A 13,339-nucleotide genomic window follows, 5' to 3' on the forward strand; every position below is an offset into this window, starting at 1 on the left:
TTTTGCCGGGTTTGAGATGGCCGGGCCCGGTTTCCATTATGCCTGAAAAACGAAGCCGGCCATCTCCTCTACACCCGGCGATCGATTTAGCCGGCCCCAACCATATTTTGAAAATATGGTTGGCTCCGCCTCGCGGAGCCGGCCCCAAAGATGGCCGGCGCCATTCGATTATGCCCCTCTATGGAAACTAGTTAATAATGCTTGCTTCTGTCCTTTATTTTAATTTTTATTCTAAGAGTGAACTAGGCCTTGTTGTTCCTTCTAGAGTCTTATCTGTTTATGCTGTGGCAAAAAATTCAAGTTTTAAAACTATGGGGGAAAGGGTATGGAGACTAGATAAAGTTTGCTGCTTCTTTTTTTATTAATTCTGTGTTTATCAATATCCTGTAATTTCTCTTTTAAACCCAATCTTTACGTTACCAAGCACAGACCAAAATGTCCTCTTCTCTCAGAACTTCAAACACCCTAACATCTGCTCTGAGCTAGCAATATATTTTACAGCAGTAAGGCAGCTTTGTTTTGTGCGCTGTTCTGTGAGCATTGAGAGGGAATATGAAATGACATCATTAACATGTGTTTGACTACATTAGCGTCTATTTTTGCTAATCTCTGGTGCACTCATTTCTCCGTGCCAGAGCATCTGAGCATTCTGCACTCAGTAATGTGGGTACTAGTTTGGTGCCAATGGCCTCTAGCACCCATGTTTGCTTCTAAGCATCAGGGATTCAGTGACTCTAGGGGACTAATCAAACACATTATAGCTTTACATTAGCCAAAGTCCTAATTAGGATGGGGTTTCAAAATAAAGAGGAAAAAATATGAATGAAGAGAATGAAAGAAGGGTGATGAGTGAAGAACAATGAATGTAAAAGGGAAAAGAGAGAACAACAGAAAGAGATGGACAGAGAAATATGGAAGGAAGAGGCCTTGGCAAAGGACAAACATCACAGACAGAAATGTAAAGGAAGTGTATAGGGAAAAGTGATGACAGATCTTTCCACTGCTTACAGATGGGATATCCCTTTGCTAAGAAAGGGCCAGAGCTGAAAAGAGAGCGATATGGAGGAGGGAGGAAATGACAGCAGTATGAGATGTTCTGTTTTTCACTAGATGTGGGTGGACAAACACATTTCTTAAGGTCAACTGACAGCACAACTGGTTACACCACACAACTTTCCTGTAAATGCAAAACTATTAAAGCAAACCCAGGTGCTTTTGTGCCAGCCCCAGGCTCTCAAGATTTCCGTCAGAAGAGCAATCTGCGGGGTCATTTGCGCCTGCACACAGGGGAGAAGCCGTACAAATGCCAGTTTTGTGGTGATGCCTTCCCCCAGATGCCAGAGCTGAGGCGGCACCTGATTTCTCACACAGGCGAGGCCCACCTATGCACCATCTGCGGTAAAGAGTTAAAGGACCCACACACACTTCGGGCCCATGAATGCCTACATACTGGGGAGAGTCATTTCAAGTGTGAACAGTGCGGAAAGGCATACCCATCGGCCACCAAGCTTCGCCGACACCTAGTGTTTCAGTCATGATACTGCTTGTTCCGATGCCTCAGGGATTGAATGCTTATGCCATTCCAAATATAAATATAAGCTTCTCAAACACAGCTTCCTAATCCAGCTGTAGCTCTCCAGCTGTTCTTATATTCTCTGTGACCTTTCCCCTGAAACACACACTATTTTTTAAGAAACTTAACTGCTCTTTCCCAAAACCTTGAACAGCCTCCCTGGCCCTTCAAGCAGCAACAGTCCCAGCTAAATAGTCCTCTTTGATCCTTCAACAAGAATCAGATTATGGTACCCATAGGCAGAAGACTGGTAAGGAGAGATTTTCCTAGAGATTAGATAGTGGAGAATTCATTGCCCTGGTTTTAGCAACCTTGCCTTCAATTCTTCATCCACATGTTCAATCTGAGAGCTTCATTTTTACATACAGACATGGATCATTAACATCATTGTGCTGTTTTCATTTGCACCTCTTCTCTGTCTTCTGTTTGCCTTGTGCTTCATGCTGATGTACTTTGGAAACACTTGGGGAGATGTTTTCCATTAGCATCTGCAGGGATCAGGAGCAGTGTCCTCTGTTTTCTGGTAGCAGTTTTAAATCACAGAGTCCACCTGTCCCAACCAATGTTTTAACATCCTTAACTAGGGTGCTCCACTCCCCTCAGGTGGAAGACAGCTGCCCATAATAAACAATGCAACCTATTGCTCTCCCACAGATGGCACAAATCCACTTTGATAGTTCATGGTGTTTGTCAGTGAACAGAAATGAGAGGAATGTTTTACATAGAACTATTGATTGATTAAGCAGTGGGAACGGGCCTTGTGCTATCCAAATATTTGCACACACAACACGATAAGGGGAGGAGGCGGGCAAAGGGAGAGGGGCTACTTGCTGGTTCACAGGGACTTATCTCTGACCCTGCTCTTTGTATCACTGACAGAACAGTCATACTTACTGACACTAAAGGAAATATGTATGTACCCAATAAATTGATACAATGAAGAGTGCCCATGGATCTCACACATGAGAACAGGAGGGGAACTATTCTGTAAAAGCAACTCAAATTTAGGCATGAAAAGTTTAAATGAAAAGATCACTCCTCTTTTCCTTCATCTAAGAAACTGACAGCCAGAGGCATGGGGTGAGCTACATGAAAAGAATCCCAGGCAGGACTTCCCCTCCCCCCCCCCCCCCCCCCCCCCCCCAACACACATATGTATGTCACTCTCATTTCCATGAAGTGCTTGGAACTCCATCACCCCAGTTCAGGAGAACCGTTTTCTGCAGTGATTGGAATTGGGCCTTTAGGGCCCCAGTAGGAATACCTGTGAGACAAGAGTACCGTTTTCTCGTGCAGACACAAACTCACAATTACTTCCATATTTTCTGCTGTTTACTGCAGTCTGACTTCACTGCCATGATGAAAATTACATGATTGGAGTCCTTGCTAGGACCGAGGGCTGTGCTGTGAGGAAGCTCACCTTGCACGTTGGCTGAAGCTGAGACAGAGAGGGGAGGATGAACAAGGGAGGGAGAGGACTTAGTGTCCTGTGACGAGTGACGTCTTTATTCTGATTTCTTCATGCGAGTTCAATATTAACCAGCTAGGCTCCCCTCTGGGCCCCAGGGTTTCTCATTCTCTCTCCCTGTTTGATTTGTGGCTGTGGTTTCACCATGGAGCAGGGCAGAGTCCCAGTGCTTTGGGGTTTTCTCCTTTTCACCCTGCTGCACCTCTCACACTCTGTGGACGGTAAGATATTGCTACTCAAAGCTAGACCTAAACTATGTGTGCAGAATGTGAGTGTGGAATGTTGAGCTGGGACATAACTGCTTGGTTACAGTGGGGGTGTTGGGAGCAGAAAGACAAAGGGTAAATGTATGACAGAAATCTAGAGAAGGATGCCTTTAATAGGACCTTACGTCTAAAACATTCCCAGGCTGGGGGTCTCCTGAAGATGCTTTTGAGGTTTTTCTTGGCTGTATTTGTGAGTTCCTATAATTGGAAAGAACTGCCACCCTCCACACGCACACACTCCAACAAATACTTTCATACCAACACACATATACATATTTTGCAAATGTCCACAAAACTAGGAGACCCAAAATAAATATGGGGAGGGGAGAAAGAGGTAATTCTACCTAGGAAAAACTGCATTGCCTCACCAAGGTCCAAAAACTAATTCAAGCAGAGGCCCTAACAGCCAATTCTTAGAGGCCAAAAAAAGTGTTAAGTGAAGAAACTGTATTTCACAGATTGAAAATGTATAATACATTTGCATGGAACTTTAAGAAAAAATGCTGCTTCTAACTGAAGCACTCCAGTGCCTATGCCCTTGATGTGTATTCCTAGCTACATCTGGAAACAAGCAAACCTTAAGGAGTATAAATCATTTAACACAGTTCTTGAAAAATAATCTAAGCCATTCTTTATCCAAGCATAATGCCAAAATCACAATCAAGGTGGCAGATACTATTTGCATAGAATCTTATGTCTCCAACAGTGCAGTAACTTCTAATAAATCAATTTCAGTGATTTCCTTCCACCTGAGACTGTGCATCTTACGTTTTTGAAGACAGATAATAAACTCAAGTAAAAGGTGGAAGATTATTCTGTGGAACATTTCAAGCCTCCATTAAATTTCTCTTTAACATTTCTCCAGTTGATACCATATGTAACTGAGGAAAATGCAGCAATTGAAGGTTAGATCTTCTAGTGATATTTTTCAAATTTTACCCCTGTAAGTCTCACTACAGAGGTATCTTTACCTAAAGTTAATTATAGATCTTTAACCAAATCCAACGACTGTTCCACTTTAAGTGAGATTTAACCTGGAATCGCTCCTCTGGTTGATCTTCCACTTTATTCTCTGCTTGCTGAATCTTCTGAGCCAAATCTTTATCATGAGGTATCGATACTGCCCAAATCTGTAATAACTTCTCAAATCACTTCTAATGTTATAACTGCTAGCCAAGCCTCAAAAAAGCTAGGTGGAGTCAAACCTGTAGCTCCCTCAGTTGTTAGCCAAAGTCAGAGTTGCAGTCTATGCCATAAATGGATGAGAAACTTGGATCTCCTGGTGTTCCAACCCCAACCATGATGGCCACCATCCAGATCTGGGACTTCCTGGTCATTTCTGACGCCTCCTGGGTTCCTGATGTTCAAATTACATCTCACCTCAACATCTACCATGTCCTTGCTTTGAGGTACTGAGGCTGCTGGAACCAGAAAGCGTTGTGCTGGGGCTCTGTGGTGGTGGAGAGGGAAGGGGCATGTTCTGATCCAGGTTTAGAGGGAAAGGGAAATGGGACTTGATATACTGCCTTTCTGAGGTAAGCAGTTTACATATATTCAGGTATTTATTTTGTACCAGGGGCAATGGAGGGTTAAGTGACTTGCCCAGAGTCACAAGGAGCTGCAGTGGGAATCAAACTCAGTTCCCCAGGATCAAAGTCCACTGCACTAACCACTAGGCTACTCTTCCACTCCTGAAAGAGTAACATCTAGCCCAAAAAACTCCTTTTGTGCTCCCATTACCAAGCTAGTCTTAGCATGGTTCTTCACAGATCCTTCAAGACCACCAAGAATTAGTCAATTGGGCCCAGGCTACAAGGACTGAGCCTAATACCTTCCCTTTTGCTTCCTCATAGGTAAATTTTGAAAAGTAAATGTCCTCTGCAGCAGGGGTTAGCGTACAGCCACCATTTTGGGTCCCATTAGCCTCTTACCTAGTTAAGAGTGCTGTTTTATTTTTTTTATTTTATTTTTGTTACATTTGTACCCCACACTTTCCCACTCATAGCAGGTTCAATGCGGCTTACATATTATATACAGATACTTATTTGTAGTGATTAGCATACAGAAATGTTCATATCTCATGCAGTTTTTTTTTTTTTAATGAGCACATATTGATTATATTAAACTATAAGAGAAACTTGGCCCAATCGCCCAGATCGCAGCTCAGATCAAAGTCCTACATGGAAGAAACTCCATGAGGCAAGGTCTGGTGTCTACATCAGACCCTCACACTGCTGCAAAAGCTGCTGTGAAGAATCGTCACATCTGCAAGACTCCCAATTGGTAGAAGAAAAAGAAAGAAGAGAAAACATGGGAAAGGTGAAACTGGGCTTCATACCCTGGGGTATGAAGGTCAAAAAAATTCCTGCTTCTGAACATGCCACAGTCCATAGTCTTTGGAGAGTGACACTTCTCACCAGCATATTCCCTTCTGGCTCTGAAGGTTTGGAACTCATTCCACGAAGATCCCAGCAAGTGCTGGCTACAAAAAGAAAAGAAGCCAAGATTCTTCTGACTGTAGATGGGATTGGGGCAGTGGGGGTGGGGGAAGGGGAGAGAGACTGTCTTCAGTTATATTAGGTGAGAGGTTTGCTGGCTAAGCCCATTAAAAATAAAAACAACCAAAAAAACAGTTTTGTGAGGCAAATACATCAAAGTCTGTAACAAATCTTCAATTCTTTTTTGAAGGTGTTTCTGCTACAGTCATAGTTCTTATTTAGCAAGGAAATTTAAGTAAAAAATACAGAGTTTCTATTAATATTGTAATGGCACAGAGCAATCAGTGCCCCCCCCCCCCCTTCAAAAAAATATCACAAATTACAATCTGGAAACCCTGATATAACAATATAATTTAAAAAAAATGTACATCTCTAAGTTGTGTCAGTTTAGTACCTACTTGGAAATTAATGGAGTTTCAGGAACAATGGACAGGTTTCTGGTATATGTTAGAACTTGATAGAGATCAAGTTGTCTCTTTGGCCAAGTGATTAGCAATTCAGCACTGTGACAAGACAGAATTCACTCTGGAAGCTGGGTACAGGTGTAAGAGAAAGGGAGAGTGGATCCAGCTCTGTGGGCAGTAGTGACCCTGTGCTTTCCTGCTCTGGTACTTTAGTGTTCCTGGAGAGGCCTAAAGCCCTGACAATACTGCAGCGCCACCGGCGTGCTAATAACATGTTTGAAGAGTGGATGAAGGGGAACCTGGAGCGTGAGTGTTACGAGGAGGTGTGTAGTTATGAGGAAGCCTATGAGGTCTCAGATGATAAGAGAAAAGCGGTAAGTGCAGCATGTATTTTGCAGTCCTCTCTGTCCCTGAACCCTACCTCTCACCAGCTACCTAAAGCCGTCTCAGAACTCTGCGTCTCTTCTCTTGAAGTAGAGGAGTAAATATTCAGTTGGTACCCATTTCTTTTCATTGCTGTCAGCTTTATGCCCTGCTGGGTGCCATAATTAAATACCTGGGTATATTGTAGTGGTGGTCTAAGTCCAAATTCAAATGGTCCTATAGTATGGAAAGTGTATAGTCCAGTGATAAAAGTTCTTTGAACAAACATGGTATTCAAATTTAGCTACCATATTTTCACAGATTAATAGGTGCTGAAATATAAGCCAGGACTGGTTGGTCTTTTAGGGGTTTTTCCTCACTTACTTTACTCGCTGAGGCTTTCAGTCCTGGTCCTTGTATTCCTCTGTCTGTCCCACACAGGGCCGGTCTTAGCAAGTGCGGGGCCCTATGCAGACCAATTTGGTGGGGCCCCATCCTAGCCCCGCCCCGCCCATTGATAAGATTATTTAGTTTTTATAAAAAAATTTTATTTATGAAATTTCAAATAAAGACAAATGAAGCTAAACTTGTACAGAAAAACTGATTGAAATAATAAGCACAATGCTATCATGAAACCCCCCCCTCCCAAGAAATTATTCAAGTCCACAATTAGTAGTTCAAATTCTCATAACCCCGGGGGGTCAGAGGTGTGGACACACAATCTCTCCACTGCAAAACACTATACACAAACTTGTGCAAAAACACAGTCAGAACCTTACCAAACCATAACAGCACTAATTCCAAGGACAGGACGAGCTACAACCTTATGCATGGAAAGGCAGAACTGTAATTACACCAGGCTCTATAACACCAATACACTACCTTGTGAAAAAAAAAGGGCTGCAAATACTACATGCTAGCAGGATACTGTACCTTGATCACACATGAAAAACACATGACACAACAAATATGAAGGCAAAATACTGAATGGAAAGTTACCTCAAGAAGTCAGACTCAGCATGCAGCAATACTAGAAAAATTGAAACTTACATGCAAAATATCACAGATGCACATTTCTAAAAGCTGACATATTCCAATTAATAAATTCTGAATAAAATACTTTTTTTCTACCTTTGTTGTCTGATCATTTAGTTTTTCTATTTGCTTTGGTCCCAGTGTCTTCTGTTTTATGCAGTGTCTTCTTTCCGTTTGATATTTTTTTCTCTCACCGTGTCCACCATCCTCCTGTGTCCTTATGTGTTCTGTCTACCATCTGTAGCCCCCTGTCCCTATCCTTTCTCCAGTTTCAGCATCTGCCTTCAAAGTGTTCCGATCCAGCCCTTAAATTCAACAATTTGCCCTCCATACACATCCAGCATTTCTCCTCTCTCCCCTCCACTCCATTTCCAGCAATTTCTCCTCTCCCTGGGCCCTCTCTACCCTTCCCTCCTCCATCCACATCCAGCAATTCTCCTCTCTCCCCTCCCCTCCATTTCCAGCAATTTCTCCTCTCTCTGGGCCCTGCCATCCCATCCAAGTCCATCCTTGGCCCTCTCTGCCCTTCCCATCCTCCATCCACATCCAGCAATTCTCCTCTCTCCCCTCCCCTCCATTTCCAGCAATTTCTCCTCTCCCTGGGCCCTGCCCTCCCATCTGTTCCTCTCTCCCCTGCCCCCCTCCATTCACCCATGTATCCAGCAATTCCCCTCTCTCCCTGGGCCCTGCCATCCCATCCAAGTCCATCCTTGGCCCTCTCTGCCCTTCCCTCCTCCATCCACATCCAGTAATTGTCCCCTCTCCCTTCCCCTCCGTTTCCAGCAATTTCTCCTCTCCCTGGGCCCTGCCCTCCCATCTGTTCCTCTCTCCCCTGCCCCCCTCCATTCACCCATGTATCCAGCAATTCCCCTCTCTCCCTGAGCCCTGCCATCCCATCCATGTCTCTCTTTCCCCTGCCTGCCCTCTTCTCTCCCCCACGATGCACGATCGATCATTGATCCCTTTCCTTTTTCGCTTTTAAATTTACCTCCAGTCCGGCAGCGTCAGTGAAAGCGCTCCCAGCCAGTAAAAGCGTTTCTCTTCGCTGTGTCCCGCCTTCTGACGTCATGACGTCAGAAGAAGGCGGGACACAGCGAAGAGAAGCGCTTTACTGGCTGGGAGCGCTTTCACTGACGCTGCCGGACTGCAGCTAAATTTAAAAGCGAAAAAGGAAAGGGATCGGTGATCGATCGTGGGGGAGAGAAGAGGGCGGGCAGTTCGGACAAGCGGCGGCGATCCCCGGGCGGAACTAGGTCAAGGCTGACTGAGGCGCGCCGCGCGGGGCCCTATGCGGCCGCCTCGGTCGCCTCGGCCTAAGACCGGCCCTGGTCCCACAAGCTGCTTCCTGAGTCCTTGATCCACACCTTTGTACGGTCTGTGCCCTGAAGAGGACAGGTACAAATCAAGGTAAGGTATACACAAAAAGTAGCACATATGAGTTTATCTTGTTGGGCAGACTGGATGGACCATGCAGGTCTTTTTCTGCCATCATCTACTATGTTACTATGAGGACTGCCAGCACTTATTGGAGTAAGTTAATTTTCAGCATTTAACTGGGTAATTTAAACTGGACAAAGATAGGACTGCTTTTTCTGTGTTCCTCTTTTGTTCTGATAAATTATCCAGTTAAGTGCTGAATATTGGCCAGATAACTGCCGACTCTACCACCCCCTGACCACCCATAAGACAACCGGTTTAAAGTACACTGGATTAGAGGGGATATTCAGTACCACCACCTGCTAAATATCCCCAGATAGGAAGCTGAGCACCATTTAAGTGGGTAGGAGCCTCTCATTCCCGGTTACATTACTTTGCATATTGGTCCCAGAGACTTCATTCTCTACTCACCTCTTGGAGCTAGTAAGGTGATTCTCAGGGCTGTTTTCCCCATGGATACCCTAGGCCCTAATTCCTGTATGTAAAGGTCATAGAGGGCTGCTAAGGGGTCTCCCTAAGGTCCTAATTTCTGTGTTTGCGAGTGATAAGAGTGGCAGCTGAGGTGTCTTCCCTGGGCCCTAATTCTTGTATGTGAAGGAGATATAGTGGCTGGTGAGGTGACTCCCTAAGGTGCGTTGATTCCTATACATAAAGGTAGTACCATGGTTGGTGAGGAGAATCCCCAGGATGTCTCCCTCAAGCCCTAATTCCTGTATGGTAATAGAATGACCTGTGAGTTGATTCTCCAGGATGTCTCTCCCAGTCCCTAATTCCTGTATGTAATGGTAAAAGGGTGACCGGTTGGGTGGCTCTTTCTTTCTTATGGAGATTCTAATATGTTGAGTGTCTCTACAGCTGCTACTGATGTTTGTATTTTATTTTTGTTTTGCAGGATCTCTTCTGGGCAAGCTATACAGGTAATTATTATTCTAAAGTATTTGGGAGTTTTCAGCCAATAAGATTTCTAGACATTTAAATTGCATAGAAATACTTTTAAAACAAATAGAAGGAAATATTTTTTTTTCACTCAAAGAGTAGTTAGGTTCTGGAACTGCGGTGGTTAGTGTATCTGGGTTGATAAAAGGTTTGGACAAGTTCCTGGAGGAAAAGTTCATAATCTGTTATGGAGATGGACATGGGGGAAGCCACTGCTTGCCCTGGGATTGGTAGCGTGGAAAGGTTCTACTAATTTCTGCCAGGTACTTGTGACCTGAATTGGCCATTGCTAGAAGCAGATACTGGGTTAGATGGACCATTGGTCTGACCCAGTATGGCTATTTTTATGTTCTTATGACAACTGCATGTCTGATCTGTCATCTCCCATAGTGTTTCTCTTTAAATTCAGATGCATTCACACAGTTATAGTAGGATTCTAAATTATCCTGGGAATGTGAAATTGGAAAGTGCTTTATAGCAAGATAAAACAATAGAATGTAGGGTAAAGTTTAACAGGTTCTGTACCTTATGTCCTTAAGAAATATCCCTCCCACATCTATCAGCTTCTATCACATTATTATCAGAGATTGGACTGTTAGTGTCTTTTGACATGTAGCTCTAGCAGTGGTTTGTTCTGTTCTGTGCATTCAATGGTCTCTTCAATCTGATTCTTTCAGCCTGTAAATTTGGGAATATGCCAAGACCATTACTAGATGACTGCTTAAAAGGTAAGACCTGGCTAGGAGAGAAGAAGCAGGTGTGGAGATGGTGATGATGGGGAGAGGAAAAGGGAGCAGAGCAAGGAGTGTAACAGGTGAGATGATGTTAAAAATGATGGATAGAAGAGTCAGAGTGAAGAAATAATGACAGGCAAAAGGAAGGTGAAAAAATGAGATAGGTGAGTCTTTTGATTGGGACTTTGGATTTAATTACCTGGCTCAATTCAAATGAAGGATCTCTTGAGGGGTTTTGAATGTTCTGTGTTTTTGTTGTTGTTTTTGTTTTTTAATAAATATTTTACATTTTTTGATTTGTGGAGTTTTAGATTGTAGTGGGAAGTTTGTCTTTTGCTTGTCAAATTTGATATGTTGTGATGAGACTCGTCTGTGTGTGCAGTGTGCATGTTTTAATACCTTAAATAACATTGCTTAGAATTATTATGTATTTATTTTGTAAATTGATACAGCTGTGGTTGCTGATTATTATTATTTTCCCTTCTTTGATCTTACAGCATGGTTGTGAGGCTCCACTGCAGTGGGACATGGTTTCAGACTTGAGAGATAAAACACTGCATTGACCAGATCTGTTCTGTTTTCCACAGGTGAATGTGCTGTAGATTCTGGACTGAACTATAGAGGGCAGATCAGCATCACCAAATCAGGGATCGACTGCCAGTTCTGGGTCAGCAATTTCCCACACAAAACAACGTAAGCTCTGAGATATTACCCACCTGCTCTTAATTTCCTCACTGTTTCAGTGCTGAAGGTCAGAGCTGAATTGCTTTCATACAGCTGCATATGGGTCTCAGGGGCCAATGCTCAAAACTAAAATGAGGGTTAGAAAGCAGTTAGCACCTGATTTGCGCACACATTATTGTGTACATAATGCTCAAAAGGCTTGAGCGTGGCTGCGTGGGTGCTAATGCATGCGCTACACCCTGCCGCAAATTGTATTGAAATGCATTTAAATGGATGTTAATGAAGTCAGTTTTTCTTCCCAAGGTACAACAAAAGTACAGTACTGCATAGAAGGAAATGACCCATAACGCCAAAAATTTACCACCAGCTCAGGAGCAGCATAGAAGGTTTTCAGCAGATATGTCAGTTTTTCACATTGCACTGTGGATTTTGTCTTCTTTTGCAAATGTGAGGAAGCTTGTGCAAGGAGGACAAAGCCGTAGCGGAGAAATTAAATGAATTCTTTGCTTCGGTCTTCACCGAGGAGGATTTGGGGGGGACACCGGTGCCGGAAAGAATATTTGAAGCGGGGGAGTCGGAGAAACTAAACAAATTCTCTGTAACCTTGGAGGATGTAATGGGTCAGTTCAGCAAGCTGAAGAGTAGTAAATCACCGGGACCTGATGGTATTCATCCCAGAGTATTAATAGAACTAAAAAATGAACTTGCGGAGCTACTGTTAGAAATATGCAATCTGTCCCTAAAATCGAGTGTAGTACCGGAAGACTGGAGGGTAGCCAATGTTACTCCGATTTTTAAGAAGGGTTCCAGAGGAGATCCGGGAAATTATAGACCGGTGAGTCTGACGTCGGTGCCGGGCAAGATGGTGGAGGCTATTATTAAGAATAAAATTGCAGAGCATATACAAAAACATGGACTGATGAGACAAAGTCAGCACGGATTTAGTGAAGGGAAGTCTTGCCTCACCAATCTAATGCATTTTTTTGAGGGGGTAAGCAAACATGTGGACAATGGGGAGCCGGTTGATATTGTATATCTGGATTTTCAGAAGGCGTTTGACAAAGTGCCGCACAAAAGACTCCTGAAGAAATTGCAGAGTCATGGAATCGGAGGTAGGGTATTATTATGGATTAAGAACTGGTTGAAAGGTAGGAAGCAGAGAGTAGGATTGCGTGGCCAGTATTCTCAGTGGAGGAGGGTAGTTAGTGGGGTCCCGCAGGGGTCTGTGCTGGGTCCGTTGCTTTTTAATGTATTTATAAATGACCTAGAGATGGGAATAACTAGTGAGGTAATTAAATTCGCTGATGACACAAAATTATTCAGGGTCGTCAAGTCGCAGGAGGAATGTGAACGATTACAGGAGGACCTTGCGAGACTGGGAAAATGGGCGTGCAAGTGGCAGATGAAGTTCAATGTTGACAAGTGCAAAGTGATGCATGTGGGTAAGAGGAACCCAAATTATAGCTACGTCTTGCAAGGTTCCGCGTTAGGAGTTACGGATCAAGAAAGGGATCTGGGTGTCGTCGTCGATGATACGCTGAAACCTTCTGCTCAGTGTGCTGCTGCGGCTAGGAAAGCGAATAGAATGTTGGGTGTTATTAGGAAGGGTATGGAGTCCAGGTGTGCGGATATTATAATGCCGTTGTATCGCTCCATGGTGCGACCGCACCTGGAGTATTGTGTTCAGTACTGGTCTCCGTATCTCAAAAAAGATATAGTAGAATTGGAAAAGGTACAGCGAAGGGCGACGAAAATGATAGTGGGGATGGGACGACTTTCCTATGAAGAGAGGCTGAGAAGGCTAGGGCTTTTCAGCTTGGAGAAGAGACGGCTGAGGGGAGATATGATAGAAGTGTATAAAATAATGAGTGGAATGGATCGGGTGGATGTGAAGCGACTGTTCACGCTATCCGAAAATACTAGGACTAGAGGGCATGAGTT

The 13,339-nt window shown here is 43.8% G+C and overlaps 1 protein-coding gene across 1 annotated transcript in view; it reads left to right on the forward strand.

The window, feature by feature from the left end:
- The first annotated feature begins 3,120 nt into the window (after window positions 1–3,120).
- F2 (coagulation factor II, thrombin) overlaps window positions 3,121–13,339 on the forward strand; it is a 46,508-nt gene continuing 36,289 nt past the window's right edge. The window contains exons 1-5 of the mRNA XM_030200873.1: window positions 3,121–3,262; window positions 6,423–6,583; window positions 9,937–9,961; window positions 10,658–10,708; window positions 11,302–11,407. Of these exons, the coding sequence (XP_030056733.1) occupies window positions 3,187–3,262; window positions 6,423–6,583; window positions 9,937–9,961; window positions 10,658–10,708; window positions 11,302–11,407 (419 nt within the window). The 5' untranslated portion in view covers window positions 3,121–3,186. The remainder of the gene's footprint in view (window positions 3,263–6,422; window positions 6,584–9,936; window positions 9,962–10,657; window positions 10,709–11,301; window positions 11,408–13,339) is intronic.

The sequence above is a fragment of the Microcaecilia unicolor genome, chromosome 4, assembly GCF_901765095.1.
Source record: "Microcaecilia unicolor chromosome 4, aMicUni1.1, whole genome shotgun sequence".
Taxonomy (NCBI): Eukaryota; Metazoa; Chordata; class Amphibia; order Gymnophiona; family Siphonopidae; genus Microcaecilia; species Microcaecilia unicolor.